Source organism: Oxyura jamaicensis, chromosome 13, assembly GCF_011077185.1.
Source record: "Oxyura jamaicensis isolate SHBP4307 breed ruddy duck chromosome 13, BPBGC_Ojam_1.0, whole genome shotgun sequence".
NCBI lineage: Eukaryota > Metazoa > Chordata > Aves > Anseriformes > Anatidae > Oxyura > Oxyura jamaicensis.
In genome coordinates this window covers 13,953,171-13,977,169 of record NC_048905.1, presented here as the reverse complement: position 1 = coordinate 13,977,169, position 23,999 = coordinate 13,953,171, and the positions used below count along the sequence as shown (strand labels likewise).

The 23,999-nt window shown below is 43.4% G+C and overlaps 1 protein-coding gene across 2 annotated transcripts; it reads left to right on the top strand.

The window, feature by feature from the left end:
* Positions 1–4,339: 4,339 nt before the first annotated feature.
* On the top strand, positions 4,340–22,974 carry CANX (calnexin). 2 transcript variants are annotated; one of them, XM_035338424.1, is made up of 15 exons: positions 4,340–4,409; positions 11,735–11,923; positions 12,377–12,450; positions 12,938–12,996; positions 13,325–13,466; positions 14,723–14,804; positions 16,213–16,405; positions 17,386–17,575; positions 17,919–18,032; positions 18,528–18,684; positions 19,332–19,547; positions 19,948–20,067; positions 20,167–20,302; positions 20,450–20,544; positions 21,145–22,974. In XM_035338424.1, the coding sequence occupies exons 2-15, from the start codon at positions 11,738–11,740 to the stop codon at positions 21,196–21,198; spliced, it is 1,818 nt and encodes a 605-aa protein (XP_035194315.1). In that variant the 5' UTR covers positions 4,340–4,409; positions 11,735–11,737; the 3' UTR covers positions 21,199–22,974. The 2 variants fall into 2 exon arrangements, with proteins under 2 accessions (XP_035194315.1, XP_035194316.1); XM_035338425.1 differs by having other exon boundaries at positions 4,341–4,447.
* Positions 22,975–23,999: the final 1,025 nt, after the last annotated feature.

The window sequence follows — 23,999 nt, the reverse complement described above, 5'->3', positions numbered from 1 at the left end:
AGAGCAGCCATGTGAGCACGAAGGAGGAAGTGACACAGAGGGTGACATGTGGGTAATGCAAAGAGAAACGGGCTCAGCATGAAACCACATGTGAGATTTAAGTAAAAACAGTGAGGAAGTCAAGCATAAAAAAATAAGGGTCAGAAGCCAGCATACAGAGTAGGAGCCACACCTCAGTTTGTCTTCCTTAAATGGCCAGTGAGGTTTTTTGGTCAGACTGGGACAAAAACCCCCCAAATGACTGAAATATCTGCCTCTTGCAGTCCAGCCCCTTCGGCTCCAGGAGCCAGTCGTTGCAAGCAAAAGAGTGGCAGCTCCGCAGAGGTCACCGAGTTAAGTGCTGCTAATTCTCTGTTTATTGACCTCAGAGAGGCAGGATTAGTGCAGGCCAGCAGCTCGAGGTGCTGTTTGCAGGCACGCCAGGAATGTGGCTGCTCTAGCGCCGTTTCTGCTCGGTTTTGAAGAGGATGAGGAAGGGAAGGCAGGGGGCTGCCAAGGGGCAGCAGATATCGGCCGCAGGTAATGTATGGAGCTGCCGAGCAGCTGTGGGAGAGTGGCCTTTGGCACCCATAGTCAGTCCTGGCTGATTCGGAAAGTGTGAGCTAAAGAAGGACTGTATCACCGCGGTGTTGTCTTGTGGCCTCGTTCCTAACGGACAGCCCCAGTCCCTCCCTGCGCCTGGTTCCCAGGGAGCTGCGTGCATGGATCGTTGTGGCCTCTGTGAAAAGCTCTGGGCATTGCCAGTGCACCCAGGGCACCGAGGTGGCAGCCTGTTGATATCACTGCGGTGTTTGCACCCAAAGGGTAGGCAGTGTTTCCCTAGAGAGGGAGTAACAACACAACCCCAAGTGCAGCAGAAGACACCTGAAGTCCAGCTCCTGCTGCCTGTGTCACAGGAATGCTCAGAGAAAAATGCCTCAAGTGTGAGACCCTCAGGGAGAACACAGACCTGAGGACATTTGAGGCCACTTTCAAGCAATATAGATATCTGTTCTCTGAAAGATCTGGCAGAAGACAGCACAACCAGGATCAAACTGTGACCAGCAAGCTGGTGCAATGCCTACAGGAGCTCCCAAAGCTCTATACAACCCAAGAAAGTCATGATTTCAATACCTATGTCCAGACCAAACTTGCACCTATTTTCTTGTCTTGCATAATTCTGAGCTTCTGGGTCCCAGAAGTTTTCTGTAAAGTTCTTGTTCCTAAGGGCACTTCCTACCTCCTTCACTTACTCTACCAGATGGATTGTTTATCATCTTCCACCTGATTACTGTGCCTCCCTGTCTCCTGCCATCTATCTCCTCATGCTCTGGTTCTGGTTCTCCAGTGCTTCTTCCTTTTGCTGTTTATCCTCCTTCACTTGTTACTATTAATTCATAACGTTTCTCATGCTCACATTTATTACCTTTGAAAGTGGCAGGACTATTTTTTTTTTTTTTTTCTGTAGGCACTTGGGCCCCTCTGTTTTGCTAATATCAGTGTATCTTTCCCGGTCTCCTTCTCAGGAGTGGTCTCCAGAGATATCATTGTAAAGAAATGTTTTCCATGAAAAGTGTAACAGAGCACATGGACATTGCCCCGTACTGAGATGTGAGCTTGTCTTCCCTCCCACAGTTCAAAGTTTGAAAGAGCAAAAGTCACTGTTCTCCCGCTGGTCATCTGCCTTTACTGCCTGCTATCTGCCAGCATAGTGTCACTGATGTCCTGCAGCCTTGACCTGCCTGATTTTCCACTCACTTCTTGCCAGTTTTCCAGAGGAGAATGAGATCTGAAAAGATCTCGGGCTAATGCTTGAAATGCAAGGAGAGTGCTAGCGATGTGGCAATGCCTTGGAGGGATTAAGGAAGCAGGAATTCTTCCGAGATTGAGGTTAGAGGGAATTAAGAATAGAAAGTACCAGATGAAAGCACAGCAGGTTTCTCTGTCTGGTAACAGTCAGGAAAAGAAGAATTCCCCAAAATACAATTATTCAAACCCATGGTTTGCTCACAAACTGAAGATTCCTGTCACCTCTGAGTTCTGCCTATTCTGGATTGAGAACTTCAGGCTTTTCCAGCCTTGCCACACTGCCCTTTTTCTGCCTTTCAGAATTTCCTTCTAAAATCAGAGAGCAGCACAGCATGGTCCCCAGGCGTGTATTAGTGGAAACTGGCAAATCTGTGGCAAAGCCTGGGCAAACCTAAATGGTTTTCCTTGTCAATGTCATGTTTGTGGTGCAGTGTCTGCCATCCCTTTCTTTTATCGCCCCTGCCCTGGCACTCCATAGACTGGTCTAAAAATACCACCTGGTCGGCTGCCAAAGCACTTAAATCTCTGTGCATGGTTCTTCTGTTCCTTTCATCCCTCTTTTTTTTTTTTTTTTCCTTGATCATTTATCTACCTTGCATTGATTTTGTATTCCTTTTGTAAATAAATTCAAACATCTTGAAAATCACAGTGCAGGATACACTTTTAGCAGCTTCTTTTTTATTTTTTATTTTTTATTTTTTTTTTCTTTTTAAATTTAGGACTGTTCTTTTCCCCTGAATGACAAAGCAGCACAGGCAGGAATGGGTTTCACGGCTGCCTGCCTGTGCCATGATTCAGCAGGTTGTAAAAGGAAGGAATGTCTTCTTTTTTTGGGAGAGGGTGGGGGAGAATGAAAAGGCTTGTGTGACAGGCGTGTGTGTGACTGTATTTGACTTCCTGGTGCCTGTGTGTTTGGAGTGTAGCATTTTGCTATCCTCTGAGTTACCCAGAAGTTAATAACCTGTTTCAAAGGAGGGACTTGAAAGATGCTTGGTGCAAAACTGGACTTCACCTAGACTGGGGAGGAAGCCTGCTGAATTACATTTCTTTTTTACTCTTTAGAGTATTCCTCTGTGGTGTTTTTAGTTTCTTATTTAAGACGCTTCTCACATGCTGCCTGTTGTTTGTGGCCATTCCCCTGCCTGTCTCGCTGTATCTTGTGTTTGGTCTCTTAGTATAGCTCAGTCAACGGGGAGGTTTAGGAGCCAGCTTGGTGACTTTCTAGAAAAATGTGAGCACTGGATTCCAAACCTCAGTGTAAACAGGGATTTTCTGATTTCATTTATGCTGAGCCTTATTTCTGAGCGCTGGGCCCCTGCTTGCATTGTCCTAACGTGGTGGAATTTTCTCTGTGGGGAGACTTATATTGCTGACTCATTGCATCAACTCAAAACAGATTTATGTTTACAAAGAAAACCCCTCTTCTTCCCGCCCCTCCTAGCAGTACTGAACGTGGCGTTGCTGTAGAAAACCTCGTACCTGCTGGAGCAGGCTGCAGCCCACAGAACACACAGGGGCTTGCTTTAAACTGGGTAGTTCAGATACAGCTTCCAAACGTAACTATTCTCATCTGGAGCAGGTCAGGTGGAATTTAAAAGCAGAATTACTGAGAGGGCGGCAGGAGCCTGCACTCATCATAGGGCCTCATTCCTCGCCGTCCCACACTGCCCTAAGGGAAGAGGAGAGGGGCTCCTCAGGTTCAGCCACTCCGGCAGTCCTTTTTGTGGTCCTGCGCAGAGCTGCCACCTCCTCCTGCCTTCCCTTCCTGTCACTGCAGCGGGGACCGTTACTTCTGCGTTCCCCGCGCTTCCGTCCTTGTTTGGCCCTATAAAAGCAGAATATTTACACAGCACTTCACCCCTTCAGAAACACGTTTATTTTGGAAACATGGCATTGCCTGAAGTTCCTGGCGCTACACAAGGCCTCTCAGCCCCAGGCTGCCTGGACTGGGCGGCACTCCCACGCTCCCAACGCCTGAGTATGGGCTGTGTCTTGTGATGTTCCTCAATCCTAGTTTTGCGATGTTCCTAATTTTGTCATGTTCCTAGTTCCTCATTTTGTGACATTCCTAATTTTGTGACGTTCCTAACTCCTAGTTTTGTGGTGATGTTCACTGCAAACCACACAAGAGGTGCTGGATGTTCGTAATCTTCTAAATGTGTGGAAAACCTTGAAAACCCCTTCAAAGGGGCTAAAGAAACGTGAAGGACAAGGGAAAGGCAGTTCTGCTGTTTCACACCGCGGGGCCCAGGCCTCCCAGGCCTGCACTGGTCGAGGACCCCGGAGCTCGGCCCCCTCGGCCCCCTCAGCTGAGGACCCCTCCCACACCCCAACGGCCTCCCCTCCCGCAGCCAACCGCCGCGCACTTCCTGCAACGCACCGACCAATAGACGCGCTCCACGAAGGGCAGCGCCGGAGGGGAGGGCTTCGAGGCGGGGCGGGCGGGTGAGCGGCGGCGCGTTCAGCCAATCGAAACTCCGGTTCGGCGGCGGGGCGGGCGGGCGGGCGTTGTTTCCACCAATGGGAGAAGAGGCGAGAGGTGGGCCGGGGGGCGGTGCGGGCCGGGCGGCAGATAGGCGGGCGGGCGGCGGCGGCGCTGGGCGCGGGGCCACGTGACGGAGGTGAGGACTGGGGGCGGCGGTGGCGCGGGGGGCGCTTGGTGAGTGTCTCCCCCCACTCCTTCCCCTCCGGTGACCGGGCGGCTCCGTGACTGGAAATCGGGCCCCGGCTCCCCGGGCCCCGGCTCCCCGGGCCCCGGCTGGGTGCTGGGCCTTGGGCGTGGTGAGCGGCGGGGGGGCCCTGCCCCGCGGCGGGTGACCCCCTCCCCCCCTCCCCCAGCCGGGATTACTGGGGAGGGGCAGTGAGGGGCGCGGGGGGACCGGTGGCTGGCTCGGGACACCCCCGGGGTCCTGCGGGAGGGAGGCCAGGCCCCGAGGCCTGTGGTGGTGGTGGCGGCTGGGCCCCGATGGGGAGGGGTACGGGGATGGGGGGGGCTACGGGAGAAGCGGGCCCGGGCTCGGTGGAGCCGCCGCGGGGAAGTGGGGGGGGACGGGAGGGCGGCGCGGAGCCGCGGGAGGGCAGCGGAAGGCTCTGGAAGGGGGAGCGAGGCCCGGGGGGAATGGGGCCGCCGAGCACTGGGGCGGGGGGACGACCCTGCGAGATGTGGGGCCGCAGAGCTCCAGCTGCGGCCTCCTGAGCTCGTCTCCGTTCGGAGCGGTGTGGGGCCGAGGGCTGAGCTCGGGCCGCTGTCCAGGGGTCCTTCTGCGGGCTTGTAACATGAAAAAAAAGCTCTTGAGTTCTAGTCCGCTGCTCCCCTGTCAGTGTCGGTCTCAAAGAATGAACTTTCACGTGCAGCCCTGCGGCCGGGAACTTTCTAGGCTGCAGGAAGGGCTGCGGGGGAGCTCAGCCTGAAGGGAAGCGGCCCTGCATCGGGCGGCTGTAGTAGTGGTAAAGCTCCGGGCTTTCATAGTGGTAGTGTTAGTATAATAGGGCGTTAAGCTGTTAATGTAATTAACGCTGCAATGTTTCTGCAGAGCGTTGTGGAAAACTCCTTCCTAAATTTGATTGGGATCTGTTAGGTGTTACTTAACATTGTCAAGCGTAGCTAACGTACAGGTTTTATGGGGCATCTCATCCACTGTGGTTTGAGGTGTTACTAAAATATTATAAGGAGATAACAGGACTATAATAATGTACAGGTTAACATAGTTACAGGTACTGGTTAAAATACAGGTTATGCTAAAGTTATTCTAAGTTAATCAGAGTAACCAGAATATTTACATTTAAATATATATATATATAATGGAAGGAATGCTTCTACACTTTCTGCACCACATGCCAAGCTGAGTATAAGATGTTAACTGCTTCTTGGTATCAGCTGTCCTCCTAGGATGGGAAGCCTAATGCTAAGCAGTAAGAAATCTAGCAGAGGCTGCAAGCTTACCCTTTCATTTGGTGTTGCAGCACTTCCTCCTGAGTAAATGAATAAATCCTTTACTGAGAGTACCCTGTGACTTGTACTCAGCCCTTCCTTTTATTTCCTTTTCTGGCCTTTCATTTTTCTGCCTCCAGCAGTGATCGAAATGGCAGCCTGTTCTTGCTGGAGTCAATTCTGTAGCAAGGCGAATTTGAATTGATTCCTAGGCATGATGGTCTGAAGGATCTTGGGGCACCTCCAGATCTTTCCCCACCTACCATAATTTCCCTTGCAGTCCATCTGTTTTATGGCCAGAAAGCCTTGCAGTTCTGTGTTTGTCCTCCAAGGACTTCCAGTTCTGCGGGAATCTCTCTGCTGACACACAGTACATGGTGTTTCCTCCCTTGCTGTTTGTGCACTGTTGTACATTATTTTTAGAAACTGGCATATTCAAAATGCTTATTAAAAGTAAGCTTTGCTGTCGCCTTTCACACCTCATCTCTTACTTAGTTTGTGCTCCTTGCAACCCAAACAGAGGGCCCCTTTTTCTGTGGGACTTTGGGTCTCCATGGGCTTGGCCAGTCCTTCCTAGGAGACTTCCCTCAAGCCTTAAGGAGCAGCATATCCTAACCACCCCCCACTTTAAGAAAAAAAAAAAAGGAAAAAAAAACACCCACCCACGCATGTAGCTTCAGCCTCTGGCCTGTTGTAAGCAAGGCGATGCTGGAAGTTGTCTAACTGCAGAACCAAGCACTTAAGGGAGAAAATAGTGCCTGCACTGTATGAGCTGCTGCGTGTATTTGAGCGTAATTTCATTATGTCCCTCTCAGAGCAGCAGTGAGGTAATTCACTGGCTGCTGAAATTACGGTGCTTGGCCATGAAGTTGGTGGTTCAGCTTTGCCCTCAAGTGTGGGTCTCCCAAGTCTGCCTAAAGATAGGCCTGTCTGACAGAAACGCACGTGATGCTGTGGCGTTGAGCTGACACCGCGCCTAGCAGCTTAATTTCCTTTATCCTTGGCCACTTGCTCATTTTACTTCATGGTGCTTTCACTTGGCCTGCAACACCTTCTGCTCTTGTGTGCTAGGCTGGGGAAGTGATGAAGAATTAAAGCAGCACAGCAGGAGGATTGCCAGCTGCTGGTTCACTGTTGGGTTGTGTGAACACCTCCTGTGGCACAGCAGAAGAGCCGGGACGTGAAGGTGGAGGCATCTTGAGATGGCAAAGAGGAACCTCTTGCTTCAGTGCTTCTAACTTTAGGAAACTGGTGTGCTATCAAGCAGGGAGCCAAGTCCTTGCTCAGAAATGATAAAAATGTAGTTTGAGGAGGGAAAAAATGGGTATCTGTCTCTCTGCCTTCCTGTTCTGGTCTCTTTGCATTTTTTTTGTGTGCTGAGATGAATCTCTTATGCCTCTAAACTCTTCTTCATGATTCTTCTCTTGCATGACGATGTGTTGTGCTTATTTTTTCAGTTGTGCTTCCACTGCAAATACCATGTGGAAATCCAGTTTTTGGAACACGGGGCTTAGCTAGTAACCTTTGCTGCTTGTACATGCTTAGGCCAGTTTCAGCTGTCAGTTCAGACTGATGAAATAAAAGGCAGTGATGCTCTCCCGGTTAAATTGCTGAGGTGTAGCTGATGACAACTTGCATGATGCAGACAGTTTTCCCCCTTCAATGCTTAGTTCTGCAGCAAGTGTCTTGTTTTTGCAACACGCGTTTCATCTGACTGTTAATTTCTTTAAAAAAGGAGAAAGCCACTTCAGTCAGCTGTATATGTAGTAGCAATCGCGGTGTGGTTCTGTATTCTGAAATATGCAGTGCTAAGAGCTGGCTTGATGAACCACTCAAATAGACTTGTAACCAAGGAGATGATTAAACTGGTTTTGCAGGCTCTGCTTAACCTGTCAGGGAAGAAACTTTCTAAATAGTATGTTCTGGAAGTATGATAGTGAAGGACTTGAATATCCTTTGTGGGGCCCTTCCTACTGTCTGTCCTTCCCCCCACGCGTTTGTGGTGATAATCAGCTGCTGTATGGGGTCAAGTGCTTCCAGGGTCATGCCAATAATCACAAAACTTCAGGTTTTATTCCTCAGAAAAGGAGTTCCAAGTAAGAATAAATCTCTGAAGCTGCCAGTCTTGAAAGCATTGGAACCTGAAGGCAACAATCACTTAATCCTGCATTGGAAGCGCTGCTTCTATGGCAAGAAGCTGATCCTGTCTCTTTGTGTCCAATTGGTTTAATTCTTACCATGGTAAAAATCAAACTCTGCAGTGCAGCTGTTCCAATGTTCTGGTGTCTGCCCCGTAAATTCCAGGGGAAAACGCTTCGTTCAGCCTTCTGACAGTCAGGAGTTGAACAGTGCTTAAATGTCCTTTATCCTTTTCAGCGTGTAGAAGCTGGTTGTGGATAGGCACGCAGACAGAAAAGTGATTTGTTAGCTCCGATGCTCTTGAAAGCTCTCCCAAGTCAGTGCTTTGTGCTATTACGTTGGCACACTATTAGCATTGATGGGAAAACTGCTGCAATGTCTAGAAGACCTCATTTATAAAAAAGGTAGATGAAGTTCTAATAATCTTCAACTTGGGACAGTGGTATGGTGAAGGTGAGTTGCGCTGCAGTGGAACGGAGACTTAGAAGCTCACCTATTACGAAAGGCTTCCTTTGTTAAGGATGGTGGCAGTTGCATGGTCAGAAATACGCTAACCTTCAGAAATATTATGCAGTGAAACCTACAGAAAGGAAGTTCAGGCAGAGATTCAGAAATAGCTGCTGGTAAATGCTTGGAAACTGGACGCTTCTTCAAAGGAGGGGTCTGGCCATCACGCAGTAGGTGGCTGTGCTGTTGGAGGCTAGCATTTTAGGTGGCTGAGCACCTGTACTTGCTAGCAACTCAAAGCTCCACCTAAAATTTGTTTTAAGCCTGTTTTGTATAAAAACTGAGTCTTTTTTTCTCTCCCCCCTCCTCTCCCTTTCTACTGTCCCCTATTTATGAGTAATGCAATTTACTAGGACATAATTGCTTGTTGTGTCCCCAGGGATTAACTGTGGTTGAAACCTTCTCATGTAGCAATACGTGTTATGGACAGATGTAGCTCTTTATCCCAAATGTGTGTTTTACTTAAATCGCTCTTGTCTAAAAGACATGCTGTCTTTTATTTCTTATAACTTAGTTTGCGTATTGTTAGGGATTAATAGAATAAGGAGCTTGCCGTGACAACTGCTAGTTGCTGAACGTGCTACCAGTCCATACTGGGGTGTATGAATGAGAGCTTATGTACAATTTGGGAATGATTTAATACGTAGGAGGTGTTCTAAACAGCTTTCTATAGGAATACAAACTTGCGAAAACTGCTTGCCAATGATTATAAAGAAGCAAGGATACGAAACTGGATTAGCTTCTCTTGGTGCTTGTACCTTTTGGAAAAAGAAAAGCTTGCTGGGGATCCTGCACAGATAGTACTTGAAGCTTCAAGTGAGGCTCCCCAAGCCCCAAATTCAAGCAGAGGGATAACTGGTAAATGCAGACCCCTGGGTAGATCCCTGTGGGTGTCTCAGGATCAACTTCTGCCTGTGATGGTGCTTGCTGTGGGGGATACTGGTGGTGATGACTGGTTTTACCAGAATGCTTTGACAGGAGGATTTCTGGATGCCCTTGCGTGTAATACCAGGCTGTGTGGTTTGCCACTTACTAAACAAGAAGTGCTAGCGTTTGCCAAAGGTCATTGCCACTGACAGAAGCTTGAAGGGTTCTGGCTGGGGTGGGATTGCCAAGTAGGTGTGAATTCAGTACGGAGCCTGTGCTGCCGGGAAGGTTGGGAGGTGATTGGTATCTTTCACCAAAATGTCATTGCTCTTGGTGAGGTTACTGAAGAGATGACTTGCATGCTAAATCGCTTGGGAGGAGGTATGGAAAAACTGCGTCCTCTTAAAAAGAGGAAGGCATTGGCTTACCTCTAACTTTGCTGTGCTTTTAAGGTGGCTTTGCTCATATCACCCTTATGAGCAGTGCAGTGATCGCTCTAATGTAATGTGAAAGTGGTTACAGAACTTGGGGCAAAATCTTCCTGAATTTAGCTCTGTTAAGAATATATTTGGTGAGGCTCTCTTAGCAAGGTAAGAGAAAATCCAACCCTTCCCTTGGAGAGGTGTCCTTGTGCCATCTCGTCTGTAGTCGCTTTGGTCACAGCACACATCTGGGGCTCTGAGGATCGCTTTTTCAAATGAGGTTTCAGGATCTTTCTGGTTTCTGCTGTAGGCTGTGGGTTTATTCAGAGAGTGTACTGTCTGTGCAGGAGGAATGTGAACTTCCAGTGGCACTGATGTTTGCTTGACAGTTTTTATTCTTGGTTTTGTGTTGTGGTTCCCAAATTTGTAATATCTATGAGCTGCTATGTGCTCTGCAACTGTTTTCAATTCTGCCTGTACCCAGCATTAAAGTTAAAAACAAACACTAATAACAGGCTTTGCTTATATGTAGGAACACTTAGTTTTTGTCAGCTGCTCATGCTGTGAGCTGTGTCCTTTGGCCCAGGGCTGTTCTGCTGCAGTTGCCTGGGCTGTGAGGGCTGGGTGCTGAGCCCGTGGTCCTCAGGGCATCACTGGTCGGAAACGGGCTGCGATTGCACGTTGCTCTAGTGGCAAACTGGACATAACGTCGACAGGTCCTAAAATACAGTTTGGTTGTAATTAAAAAACATCCTTTGCATTAGAAGCAAGTTAAAGAGTAATCTAAGAATGGTAGATCTGGTATGCAGTGGAGTTTTGGTATAGTGGGTAGTGCTGATAAGCTTCTAAGACTAAGTGCTTTTAGTTGCCCAAACATGCTTTGGAAAGTTTTTAAAAAAATTCTAGCATGAACTTATGCCCCTACAGGCCTTAATAACTCTGCTTAAGTTATGTTTGTAAATCTGTGGGGCTATAGCCTGAGGCAGGAATGTAGGGGAAGGAGAGGATGTTTAGTTTTATAATGACTTTCAACAAAAAAAAAAAAGAATTAGCTAAAACTTTGACTTTGGAAGAAAAATCTGGAATGTAATTCAAAAGAGCAGGCTGCTTTCCTGGTTGATGCATGTGGGTAAAACTACAAGCAGCATGGAAGGAGTGCTGCCTTCTGTATCAGCATAAAGGTGCAGTGATCAAGTAATTTTTTTAGCAGGAAAGTCAAATTGAAGCCTATTTTACTTAGAGATTTTTTTGAGCTACAGATTGTCAAGGTGTCCACTACCTTTTAGGCAGCATAATGTGCTGGGCACCTTATAAATTAATTGGTGTGGTAGTTTAATTCTGTAAAGTCTCTGTATTAGATTTCTTTTGTTTGTTTTGTTAAGTTAGAGATCAAATTAACTGTCCATTGAACAGCAACAATTTCTCTGCTGGGTCTGCCTCAGTGTCCAGCTGCTTACAGACATCTGCCGGTAATATCGATGGCTGTTGGCAGTAATTCCAGAATAAAGCATGGGGAAGGCAACCGATGAATGCAAGTGCCAGTGTTCTGCATAGGAAAGGAAGAAAAATATTGAACAGGAGATAAAAGATTGATTGTTCCATAGGTGCTTGAAAGAGGTAGATAATTGTATTTCAACTCGTGAACTCAATGGAAATAACCCAGCATGATGCATTTAGAGTTCTTCGCAAGCAGAAACAAGATTTTTCTGTTCAGGTTTTTGTAGCTGTGCGAGTTGGGGTGTTGCAGACTTGGGTATGTGCAGTTCTGCTTGTGGGCTGGCAGTGGAGGAGCTGCGCTGACATTTCTGCAGCGGGATGTGAACAACTTGTCCACAGGCTCCTCCAGTCTGTTAGCATCTGTTTTGTATTGAATACTTCACTTTTATCTTGTATTCCTCTCCAACTTCTTGAGTTGTCTTAACTAGCCAGATGCGATAAGAAGGTAAGTTTGTACCTGTCCTTCAGTGGTGTGACGAGGCACTTCACCTGTTGTCCCCGAAGCTTGGTTTTGAACTGAGAGCTGGTGCCTTGCTCTGCGTGCGGTGCTGGCCTGACTTCTTCCCTTGCCTTACTTATTCAGATCATGGAGCTGAAATGGTTACTGTACGTGGCCCTGTTAGCTCTTGGGACTCTTGCCGTCCAGGCGCATGATATGGATGATGACAATGACGGTGATGACGTAGTTGATATCGAGGATGATTTGGATGATGGCATTGAGGAGGTGGAAGAGTCAAAGCCTGAAACTAGCAGTCCTCCTCCAACTCCAAAGGTTTGGCATGGAAGTTCTCTTAAAAAATCAATTACTGCTTGTGTTGTAGCCACTGCGAATCTGATGCGAGTTCTCTCTACTTTGCTGATGTTTAATGTGTTGTGATGCTATTAAAGGTGTTAGCTGGGAGTAATGTTTGGGATTAAGCTTAGCTGTTCCCTTTCTTTCTCATCTGACCCTATCTCCTTCCTTGAAGACTTATATCAGGATTTGAAATCTGAAGTATCAGGAATTAATGCTTCCAGCTAAATACATACTTCAGTTTTAGATGCGGAGAAGAGCACAATGGCTTGGCAGAAGCAGCAGTATTTACATAATTTCTGTACTTCTGCTGCCAGAGTGTTCCAGGTAATGTGCTGAAGTGTAGATGGGGAACATGAGCTGTATGTACCTGTTCTTTAAGGTAGAAAATGTGCCTTGAAAGGTGTGTAAATCCCTTTTCCTCTCCCGTAGGTAACCTACAGGGCTCCCGTCCCAACTGGCGAGGTGTATTTTGTAGAGTCCTTTGATAAAGGAACTCTGGATGGGTGAGTGTGATCTGAGAGATGGTTGAATGTAATAAACCAAAATTTTCTGTGAAAGGGAACAAAATTCTTTCTAGACCCTGTTACTCAAAATCACATTAACAGGCAGTGGTTAGGGAGGGTTTTGGCAGTGACTGTATGATGCTGGTTGTTAGTGCTGAAGCAAATTAATATATCCTTAGGTACTAATAATGGGGGGAGATGAGCCATATATTGTGTAACTTTTAAATGATTTTCATTTAACTTTTTGTAGCTCAGGTAATGTGAAGATATTGAGGCTCTACGGATTTCCATAGTAAGAATTTTTGAAGAGCATGCACTGAGGCAGTGATCCTACTTAACGGTGGGGTGGGAAATGGAAAATGCAGAAAATTTTGTATGCCTGGGGATAGAACTCCTAAGGGGATCAGGACACTGGGATGCTTTAAGAGCAGTTTTAGCATGTGGTGAAAAAGTATGGGTTTCTGACCATTGGGTGTCTGTCTTCCAGATGGATCCTTTCCAAAGCCAAGAAAGATGATACAGATGATGAAATCTCCAAGTATGATGGTGAGTACTACCCAGTTTTTCTGACTGATAGATGTTTCTGGTGTCCTTTGTCATATGTGAAGAAGAGGTGCAAGTCTGTTTTCTGATTGCTTGCTGAAATTATATTCACTGAAGAAAATTGGGGGGTATTTGTGTACGTGGCTAACAACATGAAGTGTGGTTCTGATGCAGATAAAAGATTCAAATAAAATAGCCATTTTGTAGTTTTAAAATTTTAGTGAAGGTGTTAAACTAATAATTTGAGGAGGCAAAAGTGCTGATTTTTTTCATGCTTGGAACTGGGCTAAGTGAAGATTGTATCCAGTGAGTTTGGATAATTTCCCTCCAGGTAAATGGGAAGTCCAAGACATGAAGGACACCAAGCTTCCAGGAGACAAAGGGCTTGTACTGGTAACCCGAGCCAAACATCATGCAATTTCATCCAAACTTTCAAAGCCTTTTGTATTTGATACCAAGCCCCTTATTATACAGTAAGTAAAAGATAACTTGGTGTTCTGTTATTTCAAGGGTGACATAGTAGGCTGAGGTTTATTCCATAACAGAGCTTTTGTTGACTAGAAGTCTAAATGACACAAGATATAATAACCTATTATACTATTTGTGTAAGAGTATAAAATAGTAATTTAGATAACCAAAGTGTAAAAGTTATGAACAGCATGGCTCCCTCTGAAGCACGTAAAGGAAGGTAGTCTCTGAAAACTAAACTTGATAGCCAGTCTCTAGACTTCATTTGATTTATTGCGTTAACAAGGACATACAACTGATTTTACTACTGTTAATCATAGAAGTCCTTTGTCTTTTTGGACGAGACCTCATCTGTATGAAATTCAGTGTACTTATTCAGTAAACTGTCCCATTTCGAAGGTGGGCAGTGTAGTAGAGGTGCACTTGTTTCCTCCTTCCTTTGTTTTAGTCCATCTATTGTGGAAGATGAATAGTTATAGCCCTATTGGGCCATGAGTGATGTAGAAGATTCTACTTGCATGCATGTTAGACTAGCAAGCAGGGGAAAAAAAACTTTCGGTGGCAACAGTTGAGTTGTGGGATATTACTTTATCAGTTTTAAACTGAGTAAGCTAATTCATATTTGTACAAGGTAATGAATCGGTCACTTTGCATTGCATTACTGTTTAGCTTTTGGCTCAAAATACAAGGCTAAAAATAAAATAAAGTGGTCACCCACTCCAGCTGCTGGCATTGAGAGAGGATCGAGCATACTTAGCCTATTCCTGACAGACATGTTTTGCCTTTTTCAGACTCCTTGGCATCTCTAAATATACTGTTGTATGCTTATAACCCTAAAGGGCGTCTTCCTAGGACCCAACTGTTCTCACTTTGGTCATCTTGCAAATTGAGTTGTCCGCTGTAGTTGTTGTGGGGAAATACGGTTTGCCTTAATCTCTGTTGCAGTCTCTTACATATGGAAAAGCATTTTCTCTCTACTTCTAGATTATAATATTTTAGACTAGCACTCAATTTCTTTAATCTTTTGTTGGGTTAAGGCTTCTAAATCCTTGATTCTTCTTGTTTTACAGGCCCTTATGAATATCTGCTTAGTCCTTAGAGTGCAGCATGTGTTCTTAATGTTCACTTGACTCTTGATTTAAAACAAACAACAGAAGTCTTACTCTGAATTTGTACTTGAAAGTTGCAATCATGTATTGTGGAAGCAAGTTTTCTTGGTGTATAACATGTTCTCTACTTCTTTGTCCAAAACTAAAATTAGGTATGAAGTAAACTTCCAAAATGGAATAGAGTGTGGTGGGGCCTATGTGAAGTTGCTTTCTAAGACCCCTGAATTGAACCTGGTGAGTGCCGTTACTCTAAGCATTATCCATGAAATAAAGCTTGCTTTATTTTGCTGTTTCCTAGAGAAACCTCTTCAGTAAATGTAGTGGGGCATAGTTTGGGCTTGATCTCCCAACCTTTGTACTCAGCATTTTCCCACTCTTTTCAGTCAGAGATGAGAAATACTGAAATATCCTGGCTTCTTGAGTGACAACTTCAGAGTTTTCCCATAGCTGAGCATTTCTTAGAGCTTGGAAGTCTACAGCACTTCAGATTTCCCTAGGTTCTAGAACTGAAGAGGTACCTTACCAGAGTAGCCAGTGTAGAAACCTCCTTGGAAGCCATTGTCTAAAAGGAATATTGTTTTATCTTCTAAAACAGATTCATGCAAGTAACTAAAAATATATCTGGCATTTATTGCTGTGTCTTTGAACTCTCTTGTCAGTTACTGGATATACTTACATATATATATATCTGAGGTTGGACTAGATACAAGCTTGTATATTCAGAAACACACATAGAAGAATTTGCTGTGTAAAAGGCCTGTGAATTCATTGTCTTAAAAGTGCCCTCAATGGAAGAGACAGTGCTGCATCTTTTAAAAATTAAAGAGTCACTTCCCCTCCTCCCAGTAATACAGTTGTCTTGAGTGTTTTAGCCTGTTCAGACAAAGCTTTGCTGCTGGGTCAGTGTATATATATTTAGGCTTTTATAAACTATGGATTTTCTTTTAGTCATTTTCCTAGACTTCATGGGAAGTACCTTTTAAGAGTTATCACCCTTCCTTTTCCTTTTGTTCTGCGCTCTTTTTAGAGCTTCATTACTAAAACAGATTCCAAACTTAAAGCTGTCTAGCCAGTTTCATATGTGCATTGAATCTCAAGATAACATTGTCCAAAACAAATAGACTTGCAGTGTTCAAAGGTGAGATTATTATATTCATTTAAGTCTTAAATTGAAACGATATACCAGCTTAGTGTATAAACTAAATACAATTTGGCCTCACTTCTAATGTTGCTTATCCCTTTATATGGAAGCATCTCACCGCACTATTAATTCATTATTAGCAGTACCTGATATATGTATGTTAATAACTTTCATAAAATATTTTTGCAGTTTAGAGATATGTTTAAAAATATGTACATATATACTGTTGTCACAACTTAATGAATTACTTACCTTCTTGATAACACTTGAATAGCTATTGTTTTCCCTCTAGAGTTGAGGGAAGGTGCAAAATTAAGAACTTAGGCTAATTCTGGTCTTCTCTCTAGAAGCTTGTAGCTGTGATGCAAGTTTTAGTCTGGCTACTTCATTGTCTTGATATCCAAGCTGCAGATCAGTTTCTAGTGATTCAGGAGGTATTATGGTGGGAAGTGGCTGAAGCTGTATCAAAATAATGGCACTGTTTTTGCATTCCTTTTAAAGGATCAGTTCCATGACAAAACTCCATATACAATCATGTTTGGCCCTGACAAATGTGGAGAGGACTATAAATTGCACTTCATCTTCCGACACAAAAACCCAAAGACTGGCAAATATGAGGAGAAGCATGCGAAGCGTCCAGATGCAGACTTAAAGACCTACTTTACTGATAAGAAGACACACCTTTATACTCTGGGTATGGTGACTGTTAACTATGCATGTTAATAACTACTACTAAGTTTTCTGAATCAAAAACTCAAACCAGATGAACAAACAAATCTTTGTATCAGCATACAGCTTGAAAGCTCTGAATGCAAAAATTAGTCTTACTGTATAAACGCTTGCTTCTTCCTTGCAATAAGTTCTGATTCATGTAGGAAGTCATGAGACCTTGAGCTTAACTGTTTCTGAAATTCAGTTATTCTTTAATTATTACAAGTAATGTGATACGCTAAGTATATCCAGAATTATTAGCAACCTCTGTATAATGCTTGAATGCTACCCTCTAGTAATTTGGGATATTAATAAACTCCAGATGCAGAGGAGAGATTAAATCACTACCACTTCCAACAGACTTGCATTCTTTGGGAACAGTGGCTTTAGTACTTAACTTTTAAAGTCAGTTTTCTGTAGCTTTTAATTTTAGTTGATTAATTCTGTACTTTAGATTTGGATAGCACAGTTCCAGGTGCAGAGGAGAGGGCAAGGGGATAGTGTTTGTCTTCACACTTCTTTCACAGTACCAGACAAAATCAGTGGTTCCTAAAGTACAGTGTTTGGCAATAGCTATGCCTAAATGTGTTTTGTGGGAGTACTTGAGCATCTGTGTCTGTTCCATTACAAAGGCAGAAAGGAATAAAGAAATTAAAACCCTGTGAGTCAGCAGTGGGATTATGAATGGGGGTCTTACTCTTGAGCAGGATGTGAATAAATACTATTTCTACTGCTAAAGCACTATTCAATAAATCTTAGTTTCACAAGGTGAGATGTGTTATATCAGTACTAAGTACACTTAGACATGGGAAAGGTTCTTAATGAGTCTTAAGAACAGTTGTTAGGTAGATGGTAGCTTGGATTGTTGGAGGGTACAGGGTACAGTGGGGATCAGTGATACTTCGTGAAGCATGCTTTGTATTATATGTGCAATGGCTGCATTGACTTTTTTTTTCCTTTCAGTCTTGAATCCTGATAATAGTTTTGAAATACTGGTTGATCAAACGGTTGTCAACAGTGGGAACTTGCTAAATGATATGTCGCCTCCTGTGAATCCACCCCGAGAGATTGAGGACCCGAATGACCAGAAGCCTGAGGACTGGGATGAGAGACCCAAAATCCCAGATCCAGATGCTGTTAAGCCAGATGACTGGTAAGATGTTAGAGGGGGTGCTTGAACCTGTGTTTTGTGAACCATAGACTCAATTTTGAGCTTGTATGCATGCTTGCAGTGGCTGCTAGGCCAAGGGATTTACTGCAATGTGCCCTTTCTACTTTCTAGATTGGCTTTAAAAATGAGTATTATCTTAGAGCCATGACTGTGCTGTGAGGCACTGTATATAGGTAACAGGCTGCAAGGCAACTTCATTCTTAAAACGTGGTATTGGTGGCTGGTAATCTAGATCAGTGGGCATGTTCGGAATCTGTAGAATCGTGTCTTGGGGTTGAGAACTTGTTGCATATTGTGTGTTAATATACTGACTTCCTTTTCCAAGGGATGAGGATGCTCCTGCAAAAATACCTGATGAAAATGCTGTGAAACCAGAGGGTTGGCTGGATGATGAGCCAGAATATGTAGCAGACCCTGATGCTGAGAAGCCTGAAGATTGGTAAGTTTACTGCCTGTTGCAAATGACAGCAATAATTTCATGGTTTTGGTACTGGTTTTAACAAGTGTGAGAATAGCTAGTTCATTGTTGCTCACTATCAAAGTTGCTGTCCATTCAAGCTATCCTGCTTCAAAAGCAGGAGGCAGAGTTGGTCTTAGTAGGTATCCTGTGTTCTTCTGTTCATCTATGTACTTGTCAACTGTTCTTTCCTATGACTGTAAGCTGAATAGGTCAGGGATGTTCATCTTGTAGTTGTGTACTGCAGTGGGAGGGGGTTGTGCTCAGGGACTGGCTTTTCGTGAGCTTCTGTGCTTTCAAGCTGCTTCCTGAAACACCTCTCCCTTCTGCAGTATCTTTTTCAGACCTATGCTATTATGAGTTTCAGTATTTATGTTTTATAGTAGGAATCTTAGTTTTCCTGGAAATCAGATGTGCTATAAGCTTTCTTCTGGGTGAAGACAAGGGACAGACTTCAAAACTGAGTTGCTGTTACAGGGATGAGGATATGGATGGTGAATGGGAGGCACCTCAAATTGCAAATCCTAAGTGTGAGTCAGCTCCTGGCTGTGGTACCTGGCAGCGACCAATGATTGACAATCCAAACTACAAAGGCAAATGGAAGCCTCCTATGATTGATAACGTGAACTATCAGGTTGGTTTCTTCATTTTTGTAAACTTCTGGGCAGTGCAGGGTTTTCCTTCCAAAAATCAGAATGATTTACGTTCAGCAGATGTAATTAAGAATAAAAATACTGTAATGGACTTCCTGTGTTTCAAGTGGACAAAGTTCTTTTTAACCTGACTTCACTCTTTTGTAGCACAAATAAAAATTGATTCCCAGAATCTGAAGAGTCACATTTATAAACACCGTAATTGAGTGCAATTACCTTAAAGGAGGTTGTACCGAGGTGGAGATTTGGTTATTCTCCCAAGCACCAAGTAATAAAATGAGGGGATATGGCCTCAAGTTGTGCTGGGGAAGTTTAAGTTGACTATTAGAAAAAATTACTGAGAGGGTTGTGCAGCATTGGCATAGGCTGCCCAGAGAAGTGGTTGAGTCACCATCCCTGGAGGTCTTCAAGAAAAGTGTAGATGTAGAACTTAGTAGCCTGGTTTAGTGGTGGACTTCTCAGTACCAGGTTAAAGGTTGGAGTAGATCATCTTAGTTTTTTTTTTTTTTTTTTCCAACATGAATGATTCTGAGATTCTTTGCATTGGTCTTTTTGGCTGAAATGGGCTGAAAAATAATATCCAACCTGTATGCTAGTAGGTAAGGCTTGAATATCTTGTCTTTCCTAGGGGATTTGGAAACCCAGGAAGATCCCAAACCCAGACTTCTTTGAAGACCTGGAGCCTTTCAAGATGACCCCCTTCAGTGCTGTGGGACTTGAGCTATGGTCAATGACTTCTGACATCTTTTTTGACAACTTCATCATCTGTACTGAAAGAGCTGTGGCTGATGATTGGGCTAATGATGGATGGGGACTGAAAAAGGCAGCTGATGGTGCTGCAGAGGTGAGAAATAAAGGCTTAATTGTGTGCTTCCTACTGGAACAGTAGGAGCACTGCTGCTATTCTTGTTTGGTCTTTATCAATATATACTTATGTGTACCAAGGCTGTGGATTGATAATCCTCGTTAGAACCTCAGAACCTCAATTTGTAATTACAGCATGTAATAGTTCCTATAAATGGCAGTGAGTTTTTACTGCTCTTCTGAGGTTCTTGCTCTGACAGTTGTGCTGTTAATTGTAGACTAGTTATTAATTTATAAACCATGGAGGAAGTACTTGTGCAGGCTAGCTTTAATTCTTTTAGGTATGAAATATGTTCAACGTTGCAGAAAGTCTTTGAAAATTCTGTAGTTCAAATTTAACTGTTGCAATTTGAGTTTTAATGGTTCATTTTATCTTCTAGCCTGGTGTTGTGGGTCAAATGATGGCAGCTGCTGAAGAGCGTCCCTGGCTTTGGGTAGTGTACATCCTCACTGTGGCTTTGCCGGTGTTCCTTGTTGTCCTTTTCTGCTGTTCTGGGAAGGTATGCATTTCCTCTGAATACACTGAATCCTTTTAAACATTCTACTTAACGTGCCTTAGCTTCACGTATAACTGGTTGGTTCTGGCAATTTTTTTTTAGAAGCAGCCAAGTGCTGCAGAATACAAAAAGACTGATGCTCCTCAGCCTGATGTGATGAGTGAGGAGAAAGAAGAAGAAAAGGACAAAGGAGACAAAGAAGAGGAGGAGGAGGAGGAAATAAACGAGGAGAAGCTAGGTAGGCAAACTTAGATATAACTTCATATCTCAAGATTATCTGAAAGAATGAAAGAGGATTGGCAGACATCGTATCAAGTTATCGGTGAACTGAAGGTGGCAAGTCTTAATGACAAGAGAATGAATGAGTTTTTTTAATTTCTCTTAGAAGAGAAGCAAAAAAGTGATGCTGATATAGGAAGTGCTAGTCAAGAGGAAGAGGAGGAAGAAGATGAGGAAGAGGACAGGAAACGTGCATCAGAGGTATGAGAACACTTAATTTTTGAGGGAAGCATTGTGGATTTTTTTCTTGGTATAGAACAAGCCTCACTAATGTGTTAAAAGCTAACCTGGCTCATGTGATACCCTTTTCCACTGTCAGAACTCCAGAGAACTTAATTGCCATGCAGAATAGGAATTGCTGTGGCCAACCTCAGCAAAGCAGGAAACCTTGCTAAAGGCTCTTGCCATAGACCCTGCATTGTGAGAGGGGTAGGATTGCGTGGAATGCATCTCCTTGAAGCAAAAGGCTTATTCAGCTTTGTGTGCAGTCAGGATGTGACCTTTTAAGTGCTCCACATTGACATATAATGACTAACTTAAAAAAATAAAATGGGTGGAGTGTTGCTTAAATAGATTTTCACAGCAGCAGAATCTAAGTGTTCTCAGCAAATATCTGTACGTGCACCATGAAAATAAGAATGTCTACCATGTATGTAAAGGAAGGGGTAGTAACAGCAGTAGGTCCTTCCAAAAATGAAATTGGTAACACAGAGCTGAACGTTTTTTGTGGGCTTGCTCAAAAAGGTTTTCAGGAGTAAATTTAGATTAGATTTCCTTGATGTTTCTACAACTTTCTTGCAGGAGGAAGAAACTGTGAATAGATCACCCAGAAACAGAAAGCCAAGGAAAGATTGAAAAAAAAATCATAAACTTGATCTGTGATTCTTTTTTTTTTTTTCAAAACATGGTTCTGGGAGAGGACCTTGGACACCTTACATTGAAACTTGGACAAACCTCAAGATTTCACCATCCACAGGTTCCAGTCACACTATCCAATGTAATGGAGTGTCTAGCAGTACAATATTTGCAATCATCTGTTTTAAAGAACATCATTCCTGTAGAAAGAATGCAGTTAATATAATGGGCTGTGGATTTTGGAATGTAACATAACTAACCTTTTTGTTTTTGGTTTTAAATATTCTTTTCTGTTTTTAAGTAGATTGGTAGAACTTTACCAGTCTCAAACCTTGGTTTAATTTAATATATTAATTAGTGAGGAATAACAATGAATCTTGAAAGTGCTAGATGATAAAAATGCAGTTTTATAACTAGTTTTTTTTTACAAACATGTAAATTCCTAAATGCACCAATGTCTTTATATATATCCCTTAAAATTTAATAATTGTTTAAAGAAAAGCTGTTAACATATTTGACAATACCTCTTCCCACAAAGGAAAAAAAATGGGAAGGGGGGATGTGTGAGGAAACCAGTAGCTAAACTCTCCAACTCTGTTCTTCTGGGGGTCATGGGGGGGGGGCGGGAGAGAGGAAGGGGTGCAAGAAAGGAATTAGTTGGTCTCTGGAATATGCACTCTGTGCATGGCTAAAGCCCAGTTAAGTGCTGATAAATGATCTAGGATTCGGAGTGGATTGTCCTAATGTGGCATTTAATCCTGCAGACCTTGCAGATAATAGTTCTTGTTAGTTCTTGAACTCTTTTCGTAAAGCTAATGGGTCATTGGGGTGGGCTGGGGTTAGACGACTATCCCCTTTCCCCTCTGTTCACCCACTGATGCTTTCCTTTCTTGACTGTACAGCTTTTTTTCTGAGTGCAGCTTTGCCTCAATTGCTGGAAGTGCTTCATGTTCAGCTCATTGTCAAAACTCTTTATTTTTATAGCTAGGCCTACTCCAGGGTCCAAACACTGGATAGGACAGTGTCCCATATCCTCTCACTGTTATCACCATATGTCTGTTCCTGTAGGAATGGGGGAGGTGGTCAGGTAGACAAGATGAACTGAATATTTCTTAAGGCAAAACAAACAAAAAACACAAAACCAACATGTCAGTATTTGTAGGTGGGGAAGGAGCATGTGGAATATCTTAAGTGGTATGTGAAACTGTTTAAGTCTTTTATCTGCTCTTCATGTAACAAATGCATCCTAAATTATATTGTGAATGTTAGGGAGTTCCAATTCCAGCTGAATAAATTTTTTTAAAGTGTTGAGTCTACCATATTATACTGTTTCAAACACTTGTGGAATGCCGGTGATCACTACAAGAGCATACCTCTGAGGGTGAAATCTATGTAACTTCATTACACTGTACCAAATATGTTGGAGTTCGGATGTTTATATAGATAAGCTTTTCTTTTTGTTTAGAGTGAAATTAAATGTCCTGAAATTACTCTTCTTGCACTGAATTTAAACACTCCAGTGTTGTTTGGTCATAGGTATAGTATGGGGAGTAATTCCCAGAGGCTGGGGAGGGATGGGTGTTCCAATTACCTTGCAAACAATCTAACCAATTACTAGAAGCCTCTTTTTTTTTTTCTTTTTGGAGAAACATCTTTTGCTGCCTGTCCTTACGTTGTATCCCTTGGTTGTTGTGTTTGAACTATTAGTGACCACAAATGCATAGCAGGATTTCTTGATCTTTTCTGCAGCGTGCAAATAAACTATTGTAAGCAAGATACTGGAAGTAATTTCAGACTTCTGTTGGGAGCTGTTGCATGTTTAGAATGCCTTTGCCTGTTGAACACCTGGTAACTGCTGCTCCTTACTGCCAAAATAGCTTATACTCTGACATGGAAGATGTCATAGCTTAAGCATTGCTATTAGCTTGTTCTCAGGACTGTATTTTTATCAAGGAGCAGCTGCTATTTATGACTCAGTCCTTTGAGATGAAGTATATGTAAATGGTTTCAATTCAGCTAACATCTTGGGCACAACATAAATCTATTAATCCAATGTTTTTTATCTCAATATGCAAATTGCCTTAAATTCCTGAACGATTCATGTGATTCATGTGCATACATGTTCTTTCCAAGCATCAAAAAGGAACTTAAGATCAGCTATCAGCTTCTAAATAGTATTATATTAAGGTGAAATGTAAATCTACATTTGCTTCTGCTAAATCTCCTTAAGAGGTCTCCTGTCTGCATGTTATGGCTTTTTTTTGATACCATAGTGTATGCTTAAATAATCACTACAATAAATTATGACTTTCCAAAACGGATAGACAACTCAAAAGTTACTTCTTATCCTGCCTTCTGACTTGGGTGGCTCAGTTTAACTTCAGAATTACTTTTAAAGCCTTGAAGGAAAAAAAAAAATATGCTTATCCTACTTGAAAAAAATACCTGTACAGCTGTATTCCCTAAGTAGTGTAGCTCTGCCTGGTGGTGATCTGTGAATTAGGTTTGAAATTGCTGCAAGTACTTGAAGCTACGGTGGGTTGGGTGTCCGTGAGCAGACTCAGTGAGGGATGCTGACTCAAGGGGGCTGAGAGAGGGTGAGGTGTGATGCTTCAGCTAAATCAGGGCTGGGGAGTGCTTTCTAGCAGGGCTAGAGGAGTAGAAAAGGCTAAAGTCTGGGTTTTTTCTCCTAGCAGCGGTGCTCAAACCTGGAGCCTGATGACCTGCTAACCTGTAGAACTGTTACTGCATGGGAACTGTAACTCGTACTTAATTCATAATTCACCAGGGCCTATTAAAAC

What these genes read in the sequence shown, in the direction of transcription:
- CANX (XM_035338424.1), top strand. Translation starts at nt 11,738, where the DNA reads ATGGAGCTGAAATGGTTACTGTACGTGGCCCTGTTAGCTCTTGGGACT. An exon ending in TGAAATCTCCAAGTATGATG is followed by an intron (nt 12,997 to 13,324) that starts GTGAGTACTACC and finishes ATTTCCCTCCAG; the next exon opens with GTAAATGGGAAGTCCAAGAC. An exon ending in AATAAACGAGGAGAAGCTAG is followed by an intron (nt 20,303 to 20,449) that starts GTAGGCAAACTT and finishes AATTTCTCTTAG; the next exon opens with AAGAGAAGCAAAAAAGTGAT.